The sequence below is a fragment of the Schistocerca cancellata genome, chromosome 4 (assembly GCF_023864275.1).
Source record: "Schistocerca cancellata isolate TAMUIC-IGC-003103 chromosome 4, iqSchCanc2.1, whole genome shotgun sequence".
Taxonomy (NCBI): Eukaryota; Metazoa; Arthropoda; class Insecta; order Orthoptera; family Acrididae; genus Schistocerca; species Schistocerca cancellata.
Genome location: NC_064629.1, coordinates 600,658,904 through 600,682,969, shown reverse-complemented (window position 1 = coordinate 600,682,969; position 24,066 = coordinate 600,658,904). Strand labels below are relative to the sequence as shown.

The 24,066-nt window shown below is 42.5% G+C and overlaps 1 protein-coding gene across 1 annotated transcript in view; it reads right to left on the bottom strand.

Annotated features, from left to right (window-relative positions):
- LOC126183816 (intermembrane lipid transfer protein VPS13A-like) overlaps window positions 1-17,806 on the bottom strand; it is a 681,615-nt gene extending 663,809 nt beyond the window's left edge. Inside the window, exon 1 of the mRNA XM_049926066.1 lies at window positions 17,576-17,806. Within this exon, the coding sequence (XP_049782023.1) occupies window positions 17,576-17,716 (141 nt within the window). The 5' untranslated portion in view covers window positions 17,717-17,806. The remainder of the gene's footprint in view (window positions 1-17,575) is intronic.
- Between the last annotated feature and the right edge of the window lie 6,260 nt (window positions 17,807-24,066).

Here is a 24,066-nt window from a genome sequence, read left to right as displayed (position 1 = left end):
CGTGATGCATCGCCGTCAACGTGTAGCCGCACTGTTTGTATGATACTATACACTCCGGTGATCACTGTCTAATTCAGTGTCATGGTATTTGTCTGGAAAAACCCACTTCATTCAGAGCTAATGCCATACCTCGATTTATAAAGCTGGTATAGCTTTTAACATGGATACTTCTATGCACCTGTAGAACCAACACCGCTTGTGATGGTAATATGGTTGTGTGTTTTTTTTATATCTGACGGTTTGTAAGACGATTATGCCTCTCTTTATAAGGCACAGTGATACCACTCACAAGAAAAACTTATGAGACATGTCCACCCATCGTTGATTTTCGGTCAGTATTATTTCTTATCGCCAGCAATAAGTTACTGACGAAGTATTATACTTAGTAGTTGGTCTATGTGTGACAGGTTCGCCATGAGCATCAGGTTTATAAAGTATGTGTTTGTGTTCCGACATGTGCAAAGGAAATTACTAAGTCCAGTCGTAAGAAAAGTATGGATTTGACGTGGAAAACTGATAGCAAAGGGGCCAGTATGTCAAGTCATAAGAATGGTACAGATATTTCTATTTCCAGAGCCACAGCCGTCAGCCCGGGTGTATTTCCGACACACAAAAGTGTTTTCCATCCTAGAGCGAGAGGCTTATTGGTGGCGTTGGGGACCTGTCTAGTCTGTGACAGCTCGTCGCTGCAGCAGCGCCTCTGACCATTAGGGGCGGCTGCGTCACTATACTTTAGACGACCAAGACACATTTGGGAAAGCCGTCCCTTTATTTCCTACTGTTTAGTGATCTGTACCTGCTTTTGTGTTGGCGAAGGACCACCACTTAAAGGCAGATGGCGGCCAGCATGTGCCATGAGGCTGTCAGCAGAGTAGCTCCCTCTCTCAGTCCTTCCATCCCGTAGGTGGATTTTCGGCAGTTTGTGATTGTACATGGAACAGAACGCATGTTCAACTGCAGTCTTTCAGGACGACGATTTTTCCCGATACATGTGCAGCATTATGACCCATTCAATACGAGTGCTGGTTTTCACGACAATTTCGAAGTGTAATTATAACTGCGATGCATTTTTTCTGTCAGCTGTGATAGCGTGTATTGGCTTTGGTTAGTTGCGCTTAGGGTGATTTTTAGTAGGTGTGTGTAGTGAACTCTGACGTCAAACAACGACAGATGTTGTATGCTTGCAGGTAATACACTTTTTTTTAAACTCCTCTCTGCACAACATCAGAATCTTGGCAGTTTAACGTATTTTCCACCAAAAAGAATAAAGACAGTACCTTACACCCCAGCCTTCCTCCCCCCCCCCCTTCCCCCTAGCTTGTAGGTGTGGGGTAGAGTTTTAGTGTTTCTGTCACTGGCTTCGAGTGGTATTGTGAAATTCTTTTCCAGCAGGATAACACCAGTTGTATGGTATCGTCAGTTTTTTTAGCTGTATTGCGATTTTAAGCCGTCCCTGTGCAGCGCTATGCATATAGTTGTGTAATTAAGCCCAATCTTTATGGTTAATTACGTAATTAGGATCGATATTTGAGTCAGTAACCCGACCAAAATAAATAAAGTACACTAAGCTAACCTCCCCCTCCCGCATCTGGACAGTCTCCATGAATTAAGGGTGCACTTAGGCTTTCCATCCAGTAGAATCAAGGTTCGAGTTGCCAACACGTTGCGTTTTTTACGTTCACTGAGTGTTTGTACACTGCGTTATTTTTGGGTGTTTAAGTGTTGTGAGCGTGTTTGCATAGCATTACACATGCATTATTTGGGTGATCCACGAATAGTTTGCACGTCTGTATGCTGTGTACTGGATTATTTCTGTAATTTACGAGTTGTTTGCGTCTCTGCACATCAGTGTACTGCATTATTTAAGAGTGGTTTCCAGGTCTGTAAACTGTATATTGTGTCCCCAGGCACGTCAGGGTGAGCGGTTTGTACCAGCATAATAGATAAACAAGGTGAAATCCGTCCCTAAGTAAATTGTTCCAAAAATAAATAAAGTACACTCCTTCCCCTCTCCAGCAGCCTAGAACAGGCTGATTATTTTTCCCACCAATTTTGCCCTCCAGACCACTGGGGGGATGAGGAGGCTGGGGGAACACATGCAACTGAGAAAACGACAAGATGTCATCATAATGCTGTGCTCCTATGGACTGAACTCCACGATCACGTGACCTATCGCGGCACCCTCTAGCAGTGGACTTGCCAGCTAACTCAGTTCTTTGGTCTGGTGGATTGTAGGCAGTTGTCTCTTGTGTGTTGGGAGCTTATACATAGGTTTTAGAAATGACAGACGATTCCAGCAGAGACAGATGTTTCCACGCATTGTGTAATGCATCTTTAATGCATCTCGATGCAAAGCATTTATTTGCAGGACCGTATTCTTCCTCTTCATATCTTCAAGCATTAATGTTGGCTTCCATTCTTCATGCAGTGAGCTGTGGATATACTCCTCGGCTGAATGAGTGAATGTAATACAGCTATTAAAACTTCCTCTGTCTGGTACCAACATCTCGCTAGTTGAACACAAGCTCCTTCCACACCGACAGCTCAACAAGCACAGATATCTCAGCTTCTTGTGGCGGTAACACGGAACTAAGCAATTAATGCTGTAGGTAGAAAATAAATTTAAATAAATTTCAACAAATTTATACAAATTTACACAAATTTATACAAATATAACACATTTAAACAAATAATATTCTATCTGAATGACATAATGAGCAGTCTCTAGTGGGGCAACACCATACTAACTCCCCTCAGCTGCAAGAGTAAGCTGTTAGAGCAAAATTCCCTCCAAAATTCGAAATTCCCGCCCATTTTCCAAGAGGATGACACACCATCATGCAAAAAAGTCGGAAAGGGGGTTGGGTGACCCATAGAAGCACATATTTAAATTTCCCACTAAAAATTCAAACTTCCCATCAGGAGAACATTGCAGGGTGGCGTGGCACTTTCCCGCCAAAAGCCGCCATCTTGTATAACGGTACTTGCGTCATCAGCTGACGTCACAGCCGCCATCTTGGATGACGTCAGTGGGGTGGCAATGGCCTAGTTACACTACTACCTTCCACCACCTTCCACCCATTAAGAACTTCAAGAGCCTGGTATCAGCGAAGAAAGTTATGGTTACAGTTTCTTAGGACATGCAGAGATCGTTGGTGGTTGATTTCCTCACACGCGGAGCGGCTACAAATGCTGCGAGTTAGTGTGCCATGCTGGAGTGACTGCAAAAGACGATTCAGAAGATTCACTGGGATTTTATTGGAATGTATTGGAACACCTTTCATACCGACCGATTGATACGACATAGGTATTAATACTCTGGCCTATAATGTTATGCAAAGAAAACCTGGAAAACCGTGTATTAAGAACAGTTTTTATTCTATTCGTGACAAAATAGTTGATGTGTAAACCTTGAAAGTTATGTTTTGTTTCTTCTGCACACGATTCCTAAACTGCCGTCTGCTGATACAAAGTAGATGGGTGTCACGCATGCAGTTTAAAACAGAGGCATTTATTTTTTAAAAGACATCATGGTGGTCTTTGACTGAAAAAAAGATTATGAATAAATAGTTTTACACTCAAAGACGACCACAGACTCACAGGCGAAGTGGACAAATGTTGCAGAAAAGATGAACCTAGTGGATTGGAAGGACGGAAAAAAGATTTGAGTTTAACGTCCCGTCGACAGTGCAGTCATTACAGACGGTACACAAGCTCGGATTGCGAAGGGATGGTGAACGAAAGTTCCCTTTTCAATGGAACCATCCCAGTATTTGCCAGGAACGAGTCAGGGAAATCACTCGTGGACTTGATTACATCTTGATCTACCCCTTACCCATCGATTAAGCAGATTGTGAGGAATCGATAATGTGGAAAACGCACGGAAACACAAAGTTGGACCTTAAGATCGTCACTCAGTCAAACGATCGCCAACTTGCCTACATGAGTAGTAATGTGCAATTATATGGACAGTGCGAAGACAATGATTCCACGATCCCGCAGCAAATTATTTTTTTAAAGTTGAAAACAAAATTTTTCTGGCGTCTTCCCTTTTAGTTCTATAAATTTCGACGAAAGTTTTTTTCCAGAAAGTTGATTCAATTCCTGAAGTTAGATTCTGGAATGCCTACCAATATCGATCTACGGCTGCCGTTACGTCTCAACAAACTACGTAGATAAAAAGGCAGCAATGATATTTCTCACTGAGGAACATTAAACAGTTAGCTCTGCAAAGGAATGTGAAGAAGAGCAATGGCTCAAGTTTTTAAAAAAATAGTTGACCATGCATTGGATATATATGTATCTAGTAGAGCCATTCATGATGGTAAGGACCTTCTATGGTATAGTGTCACTACAAATAATCTTCTAAAGAAACAGGGACTGCTGTATAACAGACGTAAAAAAAGTATAGGACTCTAGATAGAGACATATTGAATAAAAGGCGTTTGGCTGTCAAAAGAGCAGTGCGTGAAGCCTCTAATAAGTACTGTAGCAGAACGTTGTCAAATGATCTTTCATAAAGCCCAAGGAAATTATGGTCGTATGCAAAGCCTGTTAGTGGCAGTATAGGTGTAAAACAAAGCGTAGGGCTACGGACGGAGAGGTGATGAATGAAAGCGTTTGGCTATCAAGAGGGTAAGGCGTGAAGCCATCAACAACGACCGAAGCAGAATATTACCGAAAGTTCTCTGCCTTATAATCCGAACATCCGTTTGACTGGCTGCACTACTTGTGTATTAAACGATCTATTGAACGTACAGTGCTTCCTGTTAGGTTTTTAAGGTGGTTTTAAATTTCATATACTTTAATTTAAAATTATTATAACAAAATATGTGTAACGTACTCTAATTTGGTTTATTTGTTGCATGTCTGCAGTGTGACATTCTTGGATCTTTGCTTTTATACTTTATATGACACGACGTATTTTTGTTTGTAACTACTACCACAGTGCAGTTTGGTGGCTGGCTGTAACGTCTACGATGTTTACTTCAGAATCTCAGTCTTCATTCTGCTAAATCACGAACATTAGTTTGTATAATAAGGGCAATTTGTAAGCTGTTTTATGTAATAATCATTTTATGCTTGACTACCTTACATACTATTGCTCTCGTGTTGATGAAGTATCGTTCTATGATATGATACGGTGTAATACACTTTTGATCAAGGTTCATTGAATATTACCACGGTATACGCCATGTTTATGTAAAACTGTGTCACGCCCCTTTACATCTAATTCCAGTGTGTTTGAAGAAGTTGATCTATGCTTTACAGATCTGATGATGGCAACTTAGTTTGCTGAAACCGTTCATCACAATAGATGCTATACAACTGCGATCCTGGCTGTTTGAAGCTGTACTTCTGTTTCTACATGCCTTTAAGAAAGGTGAGAATCATTTACGTAGAAATCATCAGTTACTGGTTTTTTTCTTTTCAATATAATTAACAAGAAGAAAGATCTCTCTCATCTCAGAGATAATCTTTACTTCAGATGAAACTGAACTCACGTTTAACGGTGCAGGACTATCGCTTCCATCCACTGTCCTGATTGCTGCTTTGCTTGTGATGTGGAGTGAACACAAGCGTTACGTATGTTGTGATGGTTCTTTCGGACATGTCCGAAAGAGCAGACACGACATATATAGCGTGAACATTAATAAAACCGACAAATTTCAGGAATGGATACCTGACTGGAAATGGAGGAAAAAGGATCCTATGAACATGTGTCGGGAAATGCATCGTTGCCGCGGCAGATGGTGGTGACGAATGACCACGCACCGTATATTCCTAGTGTGTTGCAGAATGTGTGATTGATGTAGCGTATTGTATGTAGCAGAATGGTCCGGTATTCATGATGGGAATATGCTGCTGTGGTGTTTGCATACGGCTAAACAGATGGAAACGCCCGAGAGGCATCACTGCTATACCAAAACAAGTTCCCTCACAGACAAAAACCATATCACAAAATATTTCAAGCCCTTTTGGGGCGTTTGTGTAATCATGGGTCCTTCCAGAGAGACGAACGTGCAGGGAGGCGGCAGACTGTGCGTACACCAGATTTTGGAGAGCCAGGTTCAATAGGCTATTGAGACAAACCGCGTTACAAATTCCAGGCAAGTGGCCCGCCAACATGGTGTAGGCCAAAGTTCGATTATGTGTATTGTGCACGACAAGCGCTAATATCCCTATCACCTGCGACACACAAGAAACACCCGGTACGTGGTTAGAGGAACTGTCATTCTTCAGCGCCATCTACCGTGGCAACTTTGCATTTCCGGACACATGTTCATAGGGCCTTTTTTCCTCCAATTGCAGTCAGCAATCCGTCCCTGCGGTTTGTCGATTTTATTAATGTTCACCCTGTAAAATTAAGGTTATGACGGCCAGTGATTCCTTCAGTGCAGATTCACACCAAACTCTAACTCTTACGGGAACCGGCGAGATACCACGAGTAACGAGGCTAATGAGCAGGGGCACTACATCAGTGTTGCGTGGCATAAGTCGAGAAGCTGAATCTGGCGGGAGATGTGCTATGGTAGTCCGTGCGGTTGTGGTGACCACCGTATCCCGATGGTGTAGTGGTCACCACAACTGCGTAGTGAGGAGGAGACGGGGGTTCGAAGCCCGGTCCGGCACAAATTTTGAACTTGCCCCACTGATATAAATCAATGCAGTTCCTCTCCAGCTGTTGCAGCGGTCGGTTAGTAGGTGTTTACTAGTGTACGCTGCAGCCAGTGTTTGCAAGTTGTGTGCAGTCAGTGCTGTTTGGCGAAGCGTCTACTACACAGCTGCGTTACTAGGAAAGTGATAGTCTTTACACTTCCCTAAGTGTATGAAAAAGTGTAAAAAAGAATGAAAACCTTCCTCCAGAAGAATACTGTGAAACTGGAATTCGACAAGGACAACGATTGGCCAACAGCTCTCGAAATCCACAGATGGGTACCTACCTATATGAAACTAACAAGAGATCAAGTAGACAGTGTGCAAATGAATATTTGCGAGTCGGCCTGCTATTTCAAAATTTGCTGTGACTTAGTGTATGAGCGAGTAATCCGTGAGCGTACTGGTCGCTTTGACTTAACATTAGCAACAAGCTCTATAACTACTAAGTTTAGCCGGCCGGAATGGCCGAGCTGTTCTAGGCGCTACAGTCTGGAACCGCGCGACCGCTACGGTCGCAGGTTCGAATCCTGCCTTGGGCATGGATGTGTTTCATGTCCTTAGGTTAGTTAGGTTTAAGTAGTTCTAAGTTCTGGGGGACTAATGACCTCAGAAGTTAAGTCCCATAGTGCTCAGAGCCATTTACTAAGTTTACCGTTAGCCCAGTCGAAAGCAAGTTGACAAATGGTGCAAATGGCTCTGAGCACTATGGAACTTAACTTCTGAGGTCATCAGTCCCCTAGAACGTAGAACTACTTAAACCTAACGAACCTAAGGACATCACACACATCCATGCCCGAGGCAGGATTCGAACCTGCGACCGTAGCGGTCGCGCGGTTCCAGACTGCAGCGCCTAGAACCGCTCGGCCACACCGGCCGGCAGTTGACAAATTTGTGTGTCTTTAACATTCCCATGGAGCTTACAAACGAAGTCATAACACTCAAATTCCAGCCTTATGGAAACGTTCGTGCTATTCGGAACGAGGTCTGGGCAGATATTTATTCGTTCCCCGTCGCTAATGGTATCATATCTATCAAAACGGAAGTTAAAAAACGGATAGCCTCTGTAATGAGCATTGGGGACTGTCAAGCATACATTACATACATAGAGCAGCTACCAGCATGCTTCATATGTATCAAGGAGGAGGATATTAGTGTTTAACGTCCCGTCGACAACGGGGTCATTAGAGACGGAGCGCAAGCTCGGGTGAGGGAAGGATGGGGAAAGAAATCGGCCGTGCCCTTTCAAGGGAACCACCCCGGCATTTGCCTGAAGCGATTTAGGGAAATCACGGAAAACCTAAATCAGGATGGCCGGAGACGGGATTGAACCGTCGTCCTCCCGAATGCGAGTCCAGTATGTATCAAACAGATCGCTTCACGCAGACAAAAATTCCGTCTTCAACTCAACATAACTATACGGAAACCTTTATTTTCAGATCTCCTAGTAGAAATAATTAGCGAACAGGTATCAAATAGTGCCACAGCAGCTGTAAGTAATTCAGTTGCTCTTAATGATCCCGAGACTGTAAACAATAAGCTTGAAAACGGAAATGTTGTTCCAAATGTTTCAGACGAACGTGCCTCTCCGCCTTTAAGCGTACATGGAAAGAGTCAGACCCTTTTAGAAACGAGGAATACTGAGCCATTAGCTGATAGTCATGTCCATGCCGGTAGTATAGTTGAATATGATATTACACCTGATACTAGACTTGTCGAGGCAACATAAGGTAAACACGCCGACCCTCAAAGACACGTCACCATCGCGGTCGGACAGTTTGCAACCAACAACTCAGAAACGTCCGTGATGGCGGTCGTTGATGGTAACGCGATGGGCGGTGCTCCGGAACCAAGTCTTGAAACTAAACCGACACACCCAGCGGGAGCATCTGTGGATTCACCACCAGGAACAGTATAACAATAACAGATAAACATGACTGAGCCTACTGATAGAGAAAAGCTGGATCAAGTTTGGATTAAAAAGTCTAAGAGAAAATTTTTTTGCGGGTATTAATGACGGGGGGCACGGCGATATTGAAGATGTAACAATGTCTGACTCATAATCGATGTTCCATACCCAACATCAATTGTCTGCAGATAATGGTAAGGGAAGAAAGAAACTACAGAAGCTGGGGATTGTGTAGTCAAGCAAAACCAAAGGGAAATATATGAAAAGAGAGGCGAAGATTAACCTCACTCTCAGTCGAAAATTCAAACGTATTACAAGATCAGTAACAACAATTATAGGCAGGGGGACCAAGGAAACTTCAGTCACAGCCAAAAAAAGACATTTATATCCTAACAAAATTATTAAGTTGTTACTTTAAATATCAACAGAATATCAACTAAGTTCAAACTGTTCTTTACACAGCTGAAATGGATATAACATTACTGCAAGAACTCGTAACTAACTATCTACATGAAATTGTAGGATACAACATAATTCTCAACGGATCTGAAAGTGCAGGTACAGCGATATTAACAAAAGACGGTGTTCAAGTGGCTGAAATTGGGAGCTTATTAAGCTGTAGGGGAATATCAGCACAAATAGAAGATACATACTTTGTAAATTTGTATGACCCGTCTGCAAGCAGTCGTAGAGAGGCGAGGGGAGAGTTTTTCAAACGGGAAATCGTGTGTGTTTTACCAACGACATCGAAGAGGGTAGTATTTAGTGATGATTTTAACTCTAATGTTAGCAAAAAAGACCAAAAGTCAAATTTTAACAGATACATTGAACTCAGATACATGGTTAGAAACTTAAATATGCTTGACAAGTGGGAGGCAACAAACTTTGACTCATTAATGTACATTTACCGTGAACGCGGGCTACTTGAGCCCTGGAGGCTAACTTGAGCCTAAAACAGAAAAATGTTGTTTGGTTCTCTGCGCACTCTCAACATCAGTGTAACGACGTAGGTTACTGCTTCTCTGGTAGGCGGCAGCACTAAGCAGACCATAGAGTGAGTCTAGGAGGTTTGGGAAGTCACCACTAGTAGCAGCACTGGTTATGCTACATAGACACGTGTTTGCTGTTTATTTCACTCTGCAAACTTTCGTCTGTTGAGATATCAGGAATATCCTAAAACTGGAGGCAAGTGCATACACTTCATATTTAGTTTATCATCAATGCCAACTGAGGGCAGTTCATGTCCTGAATAACTCATTAATTGTACTAAAAGTAGTTAAGTACAACTGGTACACGTTACCCGTAACCACATTTCTTGCTGTTCAGTATATTGATACGTTTGGGCTTAAGTTGCTCAGAAGAATTAAGGTTCCGCACTTGTGTTTTCTTTCAGGATTATCTGACGCAATGCCTTATAAATATATAAGACTACCTGGAAACCGGACATACACTGACTTTACTCCCGAGAAGTTGGAAGAATGCCTGGAAGCTGTAAGGAGTAGGAGGATGACACAGCGAGAAACAGAGAGTGTTTATAATACACTCCTGGAAATTGAAATAAGAACACTGTGAATTCATTGTCCCAGGAAGGGGAAACTTTATTGACACATTCCTGGGGTCAGATACATCACACTGACAGAACCACAGGCATATAGACACAGGCAACAGAGCATGCACAATGTCGGCACTAGTACAGTGCATATCCAACTTTCGCAGCAATGCAGGCTGCTATTCTCCCATGGAGACGATCGTAGAGATGCTGGATGTAGTCCTGTGGAACGGCTTGCCATGCCATTTCCACCTGGCGCCTCAGTTGGACCAGCGTTCGTGCTGGACGTGCAGACCGCGTGAGACGACGCTTCATCCAGTCCCAAACATGCTCAATGGGGGACAGATCCGGAGATCTTGCTGGCCAGGGTAGTTGACTTACACCTTCTAGAGCACGTTGGGTGGCACGGGATACATGCGGACGTGCATCGTCCTGTTGGAACAGCAAGTTCCCTTGCCGGTCTAGGAATGGTAGAACGATGGGTTCGATGACGGTTTGGATGTACCGTGCACTATTCAGTGTCCCCTCGACGATCACCAGTGGTGTACGGCCAGTGTAGGAGATCGCTCCCCACACCATGATGCCGGGTGTTGGCCCTGTGTGCCTCGGTCGTATGCAGTCCTGATTGTGGTGCTCACCTGCACGGCGCCAAACACGCATACGACCATCATTGGCACCAAGGCAGAAGCGACTCTCATCGCTGAAGACGACACGTCTCCATTCGTCCCTCCATTCACGCCTGTCGCGACACCACTGGAGGCGGGCTGCACGATGTTGGGGCGTGAGCGGAAGACGGCCTAACGGTGTGCGGGACCGTAGCCCAGCTTCATGGAGACGGTTGCGAATGGTCCTCGCCGATACCCCAGGAGCAACAGTGTCCCTAATTTGCTGGGAAGTGGCGGTGCGGTCCCCTACGGCACTGCGTAGGATCCTACGGTCTTGGCGTGCATCCGTGCGTCGCTGCGGTCCGGTCCCAGGTCGACGGGCACGTGCACCTTCCGCCGACCACTGGCGACAACATCGATGTACTGTGGAGACCTCACGCCCCACGTGTTGAGCAATTCGGCGGTACGTCCACCCGGCCTCCCGCATGCCCACTATACGCCCTCGCTCAAAGTCCGTCAACTGCATATACGGTTCACGTCCACGCTGTCGCGGCATGCTACCAGTGTTAAAGACTGCGATGGAGCTCCGTATGCCACGGCAAACTGGCTGACACTGACGGCGGCGGTGCACAAATGCTGCGCAGCTAGCGCCATTCGACGGCCAACACCGCGGTTCCTGGTGTGTCCGCTGTGCCGTGCGTGTGATCATTGCTTGTACAGCCCTCTCGCAGTGTCCGGAGCAAGTATGGTGGGTCTGACACACCGGTGTCAATGTGTTCTTTTTTCCATTTCCAGGAGTGTATTTGCAGAGCCACTATCAAGAGGATACTAAAAAATCAACATCCAGGCAAACCGGGGCACCCGAGAGTTTTTACGGATGAAGAGGAGCTTACGTTTGCTACCCACCTCCACATGATGTGTAACTTTGGGTTTCCTTGCGACAAAGTTCAGTTTAGATTTGTCGCAAAAGCTTACTTAGGTCGACCGGGACATACCATTGGTTGTTTTAAGAATAACTTGCCTGGAAGAGATTGGGTTATGTCCTTCCTACATAGGCATCCCAGTCGTTCAGTTCGATTTGCAGCTAACATAAAAAGAACAAGACCAGCTGTCGATGAAAAGATTATCACTGAATACATTCAAAATGTGGGAAAACTGCTCAAGGACAACCCCACCCCCCTGAAAATGTCTACAAATATGACGAAACCGATATGAGTGATGATCCGGGTAGGAAAAAAGTTATTTGCCGAATGGGTACTAAATACCCCGAGCGGATTATGAACACAACAAAATCCAGCATAAGTGTAATGTTTTGTGGCAATGCAGCCGGACAGTCCATTCCACCTTATATCATATATAAGGCCGAAAATCTGTGGTGAACCTGGATGGAAAGTGGCCCAACTGGGGCTAGATATAACCGCAGTAAGCATGGGCGGATCGATCTAGCAATTTTTGAGGACTGGTGTACCAGTCATCTGCTTACAATTCTTAAGAAACAAGAAGGTAAGAAGGTTGTAATTGGTGACAATCTTGCTTCACACCTCAGCATCAATGTAATTCAACTCTGTGAAGAAAACAATGTGCACTTTGTTTGTCTTCCACGTAATTCTTCCCACCTCACTCAGCCACTGGATGTGCCTCTCAAAATGAGGTAGAAGGATGTTCTTGACCGTTGGAAGCAATCAGATGCAGGTAAATGAATCGGTGTGCTTCCAAAGGATCAGTTCCCAATACTGTTGCGAACTGTTTTAGAAGAAATTGGTCCAAACATGAAAAGCAACCTAAAGGCATGTTTCAAGAAAGTTGGACTGGTGCCTCTAGATAAAAATCAGATCACACGCCGTTTGCTAAATCAAGACAAATCCAAAGCAAATGTAGACTTGTCTATAATTGGGGATGCATTTCTTCAACGACTTCAAGAGAAGAGGGGCGAGTTTGTTACACCTCGCTCTACTAAGAGGAAAAAACTCCAAGTGCCACCTGGACAAAGTGTAAGTGTGTCTGATTTCTGCTCTACCAGTAATACCAGTGCCTCCGTGGAAAACACCCAACACCAGGAAGAAAGTCCAAAAATGAAAGCATCTTCAAAAACAATCAAGACCACCATACGAGAAAGAAAACAAAAATTGGAAGACTCCACGTCAGATGAAGATGACACATTCAGTTTGAGATCAGGATGTGACAGCGACATCAGCCTCCAAAATAGTGATGAGAAACATATAGGACACTTATCTATGACTTATTGCCAAACCAAAGGCAAATCAATACCATCACCGGCGCCTGTAACGAAAGATGACCTAAAAATATGCAAGTGTGTTCTTGTAAAATGGAACGAGAAGGAATACCCAGGAGTCATCCTCGCTATAGAAGCAGAAGGTGTTAGAGTCGACTGCATGGGGCCTACACTAAAAGCCTGGAGGTGGCCCAAAAATAAGCATGTCTTGTTGTATAAATCTGAAGATGTGGTAATGATAATAGAACCCCTAAAATTAATAAAAAGTGATTTGTTTTCTTTAACTGGATTCTAAACATTGTTATATCCCTACATTCTATCGTTTGTACAATATCTAAAAAGTGTTGCCCAAAATTAATGTTCAAAATTAATATTTGCCCTTAAAATAAATGTTTGGAAGTTTACTGGATCTTCAGAAATTATGTTGTTCAAATAACCATCAACCTACTTGGACCTAAACTGCCTTCAAATGGTAGTATCTGTGGGAATTACAGTCTGGGTTCAAGTAACCCAACCGTAAGGTTATCTTGAGTCCAAATGAAATAGAAAAATAAAAATATTTACTACGTCACAAACAATGCATACTGCACGTTAAAGTATCCATAATAAACAGTAGTTTAATAATATAATGTGAGTGTGTCGGTGAAAAAAATCTGTTGTGCCCATTTTTAAATATAATGCCAGAAGTTTCAAAATCTGGGCTCAAGTATCCCGCGTTTACAGTACGTTACTAGCCATTCAACTAGTAGAATAGACAGAATTTACGGTTCACAAGATTTAATATGTAACGTCACTAAGTCAGAAATCTGGGCTGTAAATTTTTGCGACCATTGTGCCTATATTATCGGAATCAGTTTATAGAAGCTAACAAATTTCTGCGGAGAAATTTTGGTGCTGGAAACATAGAAGGCCTGCGTCACTAACATAGGGAAGTAAGTACCCCAGCAGATGAAATTGGTGGTGGATCATGCGAACCCAAGCTACGGAGATTGCTTAAACAATATGGCTACAATAAAAATGAGAAAAAGAAAAGTAGAAAGAAATTTTATTTCGTGTGTCTCCGAGAACTGTTCCAAAATACACGAGATATAACCACTAACAGTTTACAGATAAAGCAGATTGAACCACAGCTAATGTCAGTGCAGAGACAAAAACTAGAGGGTCTGAAAATGAGGTCCATAGCTGACAATATTATCCAACAGGAGAAAGTGTCGCTTTACAACCTCATCCGAATATTGAATTTTACCTCAGTTATTGGAACATATTGAAAGAAGAACTAATTAGCATATTCCACGATGCATGGAATCTCCAAAAGCTTCCCACAAACTACCACGAAGGGCTCTTCCTATTGTTAGCCAAGAAATACCCGCCAACAAACATCCGATAACCTTGATGAACACTGACTACGAAATACTAGTTAGAGCAGTAAACACAAGGTTAAGCGACGTAATGAGAAACATGACAGGAGGTTACGAAACATGCGTAGTTCCGGGGCGCAGTATAACTGATATCCTGAGCGACTACTGTGACATAACAGCCATCACAGATATCTGTAACACAAGAGATTCTGTAATAGCTATTGATTTTTCGAAAGCTTTCGACCAGATCTCTCGCAGTTTTCTACTAACAGCAATACGGAAATTGGTATCTGCCACATATTCTCCCAACTTGTCTGAGTCATTTTGCAAGGAGCTTAGTCCAAAATTGTGGTCAATGGGTAACTAACTGGACCATCCGATACAATGCGGTGAGTCCGTCAAGGTTGCCCCTACCGATGGCCCTATGCGTAATTGTGGTCGAATGCCTCTTAAAGAAACTTCACAGCCTACTCCCAGGCTTGGTCTTACTAGGAAAGACCGTATATTGAGCATTTGCAGATGATCTGAGCATATTTTTCCGGGCACAAGACCGGCTACCGCACCCAAAATATTAACTGAACGCCTACTGTGCAGCAACAGGGACCATGAACAACTGTAACAAATCCAAGACAGTTAATTTAGGGAAAGGTTTACTGTTGGAAGAACAACAATGGTTATCCACGGCAACAGCGATACGAGGTCTAGGCTAGATCTCGTTTCTGACGTGCAAAGGACGCAGACTACCAACTGGCGATCGATGTTGAACAAATTTAGGGCCAGCATACAGCTATATTTCAAGCGAAATCTCGATATGATTCAGAAAGTAAGACTTGTGAAAGTTCATCTTACAGAAAGTGTATTACATAGCACCATTTTACTGGCACCAGCGCCAATAGCCAGAAGTCTACTATCCATCGACTGTATATTTCGTATGCGGTGTAAATGTTTTTAAGGTAAACTGCAGCACGCCAACATTACCGTTTGAAGAAGGTGGGACCGAAATAATAGATATTGACGCAAAATTCAAAGCTTTAATAGTAAACAGGGTCCTTAAAAAATCAAAATTCAGCCCCACTAGCTTGGCAAGTATACTTCTGAAAGCAGCTCAGCCAGAAAGCCACGTAACACCCGTCAATACTGGTAAAATACATTCAAAGCTCAGCTTTCTCAGAACCTCCATAGTCGAGAACAGTTACGTAATCCACGAAGACAAAATGTTCAATACAAAGAGATGATACCATCATATTAAGAAACCATCAGTTGCTAACAGAATGCAAACTAAACACCCTCATGTCAACTGACCTGGGGTGTGGAAGAATATTCACAACAAACAACTTACGGCAGATATTTTACGGCAGAATGCTACAAAATTGTGACTGAAAAGATTCCAGCGTGCATGAAGTTACTCTGTCAATCTTGCAGATTCACCGAATTGTGATAGGTGTAATGAACAGGATACACTTATACATCGGTTTAAATGTAACCACTCACGCTAAATCTGGAATGGACGCAACAGAAACTTACATCAATACTGCAGACGGCACCGCAGTATGTCAGGGTACAAGAAGTTGTGACACCAGACCAAAAACGATACTCTGACCAGAAAAGCAGTACGATAATCTGGCTATCGGATCAATTCGTACACTGCGTGATAACGTCAGAAACACCGAGTTTAACGGAATTTAAGTTTAAACTGACAACATTACAACATGAACTGCGGAACAAACGAATTTATCAAAAGAATTTTGCAAACTACGTAGGAGTATTGTATCCGTGCATCTGAGATATTAAGACCAGTGTACAGACTGCTGAATATTCTCCTTTTACTTTGTAATTAAGATTAATCCTTTTACTCATTGTGTTACTTGTATTTTAACTGCATCTTACGATAGCGAAGTTGGACACAGGTGGTTGAAAGGAAATATGCTACAATGTAAGACGAGAAATTCATTTTTAGTTACTCCTCTAATTTTCCTGACAAATAAACAAGAACCTTAGTTTTAATAGATTACAAGCGGTTTCATTTGGGCAAATTATCAATTTTTTTGCATTTATAAAGAAGCATACATTTTGTTTTCAGAAAGAAGAGAGGCATGAAGGATTTCAGAAGAAGGAAAAATTACTTTACAATTTAAGGATGAAGGAATAAGCAACCATCAAAAGGGACTTATGCCTTTTCTTTTGCAGTTCCACGAAACGGAAAATTACATTAATTTAGAATTAAAAAAGAAATTTAATTTAAATAAATAACAAAAAATAAATAAGTTGTGACATGAAACGAAATATTTAAATTAGTTCATTTCTTAGGTGTTCCAGGAGAATTATTATGTTTTAACAAACAAGATAAAAGGCACAGCACCTAGGGAGAGAAGGTAACTAAAGGGCAGCGAATGGAAGGGCTGTAAGGGGATTGAGTGAGGTTCATAAAAAAAGGGTTGTCAGGAGATCCAGGTTCGAATCCCTGTCCGGCACAAAGGTTCAATTTGCCCCATTCATATAAATCAATATCCACATACAGCTAGTGTCTTTAATTCCCTTGTATCTTGACACAAGAGTTAATCGCAGCACAAAATCAACGCACAAAATGGGTTGGTTTCTTTTTGAAATGGTCCAAATAAAGCTGAGATTCTTGTTTTCCTATCTGCTGTTGGTAAGCATCAATAAATGCTATAGCCGTCATGAAAATAGCTGCTAGCTGCTAGTTTATTCTACACGGAAAATTTACCGCAGTCACACTTGCATGTCTCTCCAGCTATTTCATACGCCTTTCATCTACTGTTGTCTAGTACAGTATTACGCAATTACTTGATGTTTTCACATTTGGTTACGTTTTTCGGATGTATTTCATGTGGATAATTTTCCAAAGAAGCTCAGCTACTGCTGAATTCAGCTACCAATATCTTCACTGTCGAAAATTAAGGAGCAAATTCCTTTGAAAACTTACGTACATGTAGACTAATTTTAGTTGACAATAGTATGGAAGGGCAGTATTTCCCTCTATCCGTTTCAATGGAATAAATACAAAACATTTTTAAAACCATATAAACAACTCTTCACTGGAATCAAGTGAAACTCAAGCAACAAAAACAAACATATTAAAATAACATTTCATTGATTCTGTCAGAGCTAGAAATTTTCTCCTTATGTTCGTAATATAGCATAATATCTAAAAAGTGTTTTTGTTTCATCCGCGGTTGAAGCTCTCCTCAAACTTCAAACACAGACCGAAGAAGGATCATTATAATTAACAGATTAAATACTTACCAGAGCTTCAGGCTTGATTCTGAGATCAACAAGTTGTACATTTCCGCTGAAAATTCCAATATTTAGGCTTTCGATGTCGAGATCTTGAATGTATTTGCCGAGATAACGGTTGAGAACTGTCGCCACTACTCCCTCGAACATGGCGGATGTTTGTTGTGATCACAGCTTCTGAAGTCCCATCTCTTGCTCAGTTAGCTATCGCTAACTTTTTGTGCAGTGGGTTTTATCATTTTCAACCTGAAATTCAGTAAGAAAATAAAATTTCATTAGGCAGGTTCAGTATTTATTTTCGTCAATGGTGACACTTACTCAACTTTGAAGTAGTCGTAAATTAGTAGACAAATATACAGGGTGCAAAGGGTGTAAGTGCAGATATTTCTGTTGGTAGTTGATTACGGTGTACTGGACCTTATATCAGTATTAACGTCGTTTGCAGCCTAATAATTGTAACTATTACAAGTTGTATGTTTTTAAATTGGGTAGTAACTCCAAGTACATTCTTGGGCAGCAGGTCAGGTGTTGAAGTGTGGACAAGTGGTCGCAAAACGGTTTATCTATACTGACAGGCGTATTCCACTTCGTGGTCCAGGTATGGCCATGTATAAAACATTAGGTCGTAAGGTTTGTGACGTGTTTGTGGGAAGACTGTTCGTCGCAGAGAAAAAACGACCAACACACTGATGGTTAGACATACACTACGTTTTCAAAAGTATCAGATCACCCACAAAAACACGTTTTTCTCATTAGTTGCATTGTGATGCCACCTACTGCCAGGTGCTCCATATCAGCGACCTCAGTAGTCATTAGACATCGCGAGAGAGCAGAATGGGGCGCTCCGCGGAACTCACGGACTTCGAACGTGGTCAGGTGATTGAATGTCACTTGTGACATACGCCTGTACGCGAGATTTCCACGCTCCTAAACATCCCTAGGTCCACTGTTTCCGATGTGATACTGAAGTGGAAACGTGAAGGGACACGTACAGCACAAAAGTGCAGAGGCGGACCTCGTCTGTTGACTGACAGAGATCGCCGACAGTTGAAGAGGGTCGTAATGTGTAATACTCAGACATCTATCCATACCATTACACAGGAATTCCAAACTGCATCAGGAACCACTGTAAATACTATGATACTTAGGCAGGAGGTGAGAAAACTAGGATTTCATTGTCAAGCGGCTGCTCATAAGCCGGTAAATGCCAAACGACGCCTCGCTTGGTGTAAGGAGCGTAAACATTGGACGATTGAACAGTGGAAAAACGTTTTGTGGAGTGACGAATGACGATACATAATGTGGCGATTCGATGGCTGGGTGTGGGTATAGCGAATGCCCGGTGAACGTTACCTGTCAGCGTGTGTAGTGCCAACAGTAAAACTCGGAGGCGGTAGTGTTATGGTGTGGTCGTGTTATTCAAGGATGGGGCTTGCACCCCTTGTTGTTTTGTGTGGCACTATCACAGCACAGGCCTACATTGATTTTTTAAACACCTTCTTGCTTCCCGCTGTTGAAGAGCAATTCGGGGATGGCGATTGCATCTTTCAACACGATCGAGTACCTGTTCATAATGCACGGCCTGTGGCGGAGTGGTTACACGACAATAACATCCCTGTAATGGACTGGCCTGCACAGAGTCCTGATCTGAATCCTATAGAACACCTTTGGGATGTTTTGGAACGCCGACTTCGTGCCAGGCCTCGCCGACCGACATCGATACCTCTCCTCACTGCAGCATTCCGTGAAGAATGGGCTGCCATTCCCCAAGAAACCTTTTAGCACCTGATTGAACGCATGCCTGCGAGAGTGGAAGCTATCGTCAAGGCTAAGGATGGGCCAACACCATATTGAATTCTAGCATTACCAATGGAGGGCGCAATGAACTTGTCATTTTCAGCCGGATACTTTCGATCACATAGTGTATTAATGTAAAACATATAAAAATATTTGCACTTATGTCCGTTACACCCTGTATATGAGAAACACAACACAAAATATCGTTCATAATGTATAGAAATATTTTTTGCATCTACTTTTTAGGAAGAGAACAACAAAATAAGGTCAAGCTTAGATATCTTCGTATTCGTTCTGGAGTGATTTTATGCGTTGAAACAATGTTGCTTCAATCTCAGTTTAATATTTCCACATTTTCACAGACCAGATACCGCTTTTAATTCAATTCGACGCTACCTTTTGCTCTGCGTATTTCTTTCTTTACTCAAATGCACAAATTATTTATGATTTTTTATTTATATATCTTGAGCAATATTTTTTAATTATCTTACTAAGAAAATTTTGATCTAAAATTTTCACCCACTGGGTAAATCTAACAACGTCATCCAACTTTGTTCTGTTCAATAAGACGCGTGCAAATACAGACGTTCCATGCCTCTCTGCCAATCCCGTACTGACGTTTGTCTCATGCAAAAGGAGACTGAGCATTTGCAGAAGGTTTTTTGTGTCCTCTGAATGCAGGCCTCACGTATTTCAGAGTGGGTTTACACATAGAGTAGGTGCATTTGTTGTTGCGCCAGTGTGAGACTTTCGACATCTGTCCTTCAGACTTAACATACCTGTTAAAATACTACTTTAAACCTATTAAGCGGTCACACCTAGAAATATGTCGGATGTGATAGGGAACTCACGTCCGTACAGTCGTTGAGAATATGTACCGGCAGAGTGAGGTAACTGTTTAACTCACGGCTCGTTGCCTGTTTTCGCATTGGTTATTTGTGTTAAGCCACTGCTAAAAAAGGAAGAGCAAGAAGACAGGTCCGAGTGTATGCGCCAAGGATTTTCAGCAGTATAACAGGTGTGACGTGAAGTCACTTGAGAGGCATGTACCAATTTTTACGTAATTTCAAAGATGTGTCCGTGCTGTAATTCTTATCATTCAGTGATGTCATTTTACACTAATGACTAGTGTTGCCTATGAAGCCTATATTGAAAAATTCTACAAAAAATTATATACGTATTTCCTGGGCCGGATACGATGTAAAGGTGGTCAATGTATACAGGGTGGTCCATTGATTGTGACCGGGCCAAATATCTCACGAAATAAGCATCAAAAGAAAAAACTACAAAGAACGAAACTCGTCTAGCTTGAAAGAGGAAACCAGATGGCGCTATGGTTGGCCCGCTAGATGGTGCTGCCATAGGTCAAACGGATATCAACTGCGTTTTTTTTAAACTGGACCCCCCATTTTTATTACATATTCGTGTAGAACGTAAAGAAATATGAATGTTTTAGTTAGACCACTTTTTTCGCTTTGTGATAGATGGCGCTGTAATAGTCACAAACGTATAAGTACGTGGTATCACGTAACATTCCGCCAGTGCACACGGTATTTGCTTTGTGATAAATTACCCGTGTTAAAATGGATCGTTTATCAATTGCGGAAAAGGTCGATATCGTGATGATGTATGGCTATTGTGATCAAAATGCCCAACGGGCGTGTGCTATGTATGCTGCTCGGTATCCTGGACGACGTCATCCAAGTGTCCGGACCGTTCGCCGGATAGTTCCGTTATTTAAGGAAACAGGAAGTGTTCAGCCACATGTGAAACGTCAACCACGACCTGCAACAAAAGATGATGCCCAAGTAGGTGTTTTAGCTGCTGTCGCGGCTAATCCGCACATCAGTAGCAGACAAACTGCGCGAGAATCGGGAATCTCAAAGCGTCAGTGTTGAGAATGCTACATCAACATCGATTGTGCACCCGTACCATATTTCTATGCACCAGGAATTGCATTGCGATGACTTTGAACGTCGTGTACAGTTCTGCCACTGTGCACAAGAGAAATTACGGGACGATGACAGATTTTTTGCACACGTTCTATTTACCGACGAAGCGTCATTCACCAACAGCGGTAACGTAAACCGGCATAATATGCACTATTGGGCAACGGAAAATCCACGATGGCTGCGACAAGTGGAACATCAGCGACCTTGGCGGGTTAACGTATGGTGCGACATTATGGGAGGAAGGATAATTGGCCCCCATTTTATCGATGACAATCTAAATGGTGCAATCTATGCTGCTTTCCTACGTAATGTTCTACCGATGTTACTACAAGATGTTTCACTGCACGACAGAATGGCGATGTACTTCCAACATGACGGATGTCCGGCACATAGCTCGCGTGCGGTTGAAGCGGTATTGAACAGCATATTTCATGACAGGTGGATTGGTCGTCGAAGCACCATACCATGGCCCGCACGTTCACCGGATTCGACGTCGCCGGATTTCTTTCTGTGGGGAAAGTTGAAGGATATTTGCTATCGTGATCCACCGACAACGCCTGACAACATGCGTCAGCGCATTGTCAATGCATGTGCGAACATTACGGAAGGCGAACTACTTGCTGTTGAGAGGAATGTCGTTACACGTATTGCCAAATGCATTGAGGTTGACGGACATCATTTTGAGCATTTATTGCATTAATGTGGTATTTACAGGTAATCGCGCTGTAACAGCATGCGTTCTCAGAAATGATAAGTTCACAAAGATACATGTATCACATTGGAACAACCGAAATAAAAAGTTCAAACGTGCCTACGTTCTGTATTTTAATTTGAAAAACCTACCTGCTACCAACTGTTCGTCTAAAATTGTGAGCCATATGTTTGTGACGATTACAGCACCATCTATCACAAAACGAAAAAAGTGGTCCAACTAAAACAGTCATATTTCTTTACGTACTACACGAATATGCAATAAAAAATGAGGGTTTCTATTTAAAAAAAAAACGCAGTCGATTTCCGTTTGACCTATGCGGGCTAACCATAGCGCCATCTGGTTTCCCCCTTCAAGCTAGACAAGTTTCCATCTTTGTAGTTTATTCGTTTGAATCTTATTTCGTGAGATATTTGGCCCGGTCACGATGTATATATATATCTGTTTTGATCTTAAGTGTCTTATAATAAGAAATTTGTTCATCGCACCATCACATAGACTGACGCGTCCCACCTTTATATGACGATTTCCTATTGGCTCCTCTCCCCTACAAACATGAGATTTACTTTTGTGTTTAAAACAGTTGTTATTTTATGGTTTTTCATTGGATACACATTTTCTTCTAATCTTTCACTGCTCCAGGTCGCGTCTTTGCCATTCTTCATGGGACTATAATAATTATGATTAAGTCTTAAGTAATGCTGCTGACCAGTGTTGCAACCTGGTGGGCTAGTTATCTTCCTGAATGGCTCAAAAATGGTTCAAATGGCTCTAAGCACTATGGGACTTAACATCTGAGGTCATTAGTCCCCTAGCCTCAGAACTACTTAAACCTAACTAGCCTAAGGACATCACACACATCCATGCCCGAGGCAGGATTGGAACCTGCTACCGTAGCAGCAGCGCGGTTCCGGACTGAAGCGCCTAGAACTGCACGGCCACAGCGGCCGGGTCCTGAATGGCGCAGCCGCCTTAATGATTCAACTTCTCATGGTCTCACGGATGAGATATTCGACTCCATATCTATGTTGACGCGTTTTCCTTAACGTTGGCATGTTTTCACATTGTATTTCGATTTATTCCCTGTTTATTCTTAGTGCATTCCGCGTTATTTGTAACTCTTCATGGATTTTTTCAGATTGATTTGATGATGTATGAATCGAAAGGCGTCCTTAAGAAAAGCAATCACCACAGTGCCCGTGACTTCCTTGTATTCTTTATAGTGTCCATTACAACAGTGATACAACTTTCAAATTTCAGTAGTATGTCTAAAATGACCGGAACTAATGAAAAACCGTCAGAAAAAAAGTTGCTTACGAAGTGATAAAACATAAGACCCAAATTTTATGTCACTAGTTTTTTTTTCGTTAGGATTATGATCCCGCTCGTTACGAGGTCATTATAATCGGAGCAATGGCTCATTTCGACAAAATGTATGGGAAGAAATCTCAACAGCGATCTTGAATAATAGAAAGTCGACATGAGTGCTGACAGCACGGCGTTTGAGCATGGCTCTTTTCGAACACAACACTGTTTCAGCGTATCTAACAACTGCACTTCATATGGGGCTTGTACAACTAGTACAGAACGACTGCGTGCAACGGAGGATGACGTGAAAACTCTGAAGCAAATCGGGATGATTCTCGCAAAATACGGAGGCCGAAGAGCTAAAGTAATGTCTTTATTGGTTTAACTATGTACTTCTTTGTTTATATCGCATTAGTCTGTCAATGATTATCCGGGGAGCCGTTGCCAGTGAGATACAACAAAGATTGGAAGAGCAGTCATTTCAGTTACCATGGTGTTCATTTTGGGTGCAAGTGCTTACCTTTCACTACTTCTATGCTTAACGTCAGCTATTGTTGACACATACGATTGTGTTTGTGTGTGTGTGTGTGAGGGGGGGGGGGCATTCAGTATTCACTCATCGTAGAGATTTGCTGCCTGTGAACGTAAAGATCTAGAGATAGTTTTTTTCCATTTTTACACTGTTATTGTGAAACCTCTGACCTATCTTCTTGCAGTACCTTACCACGAGT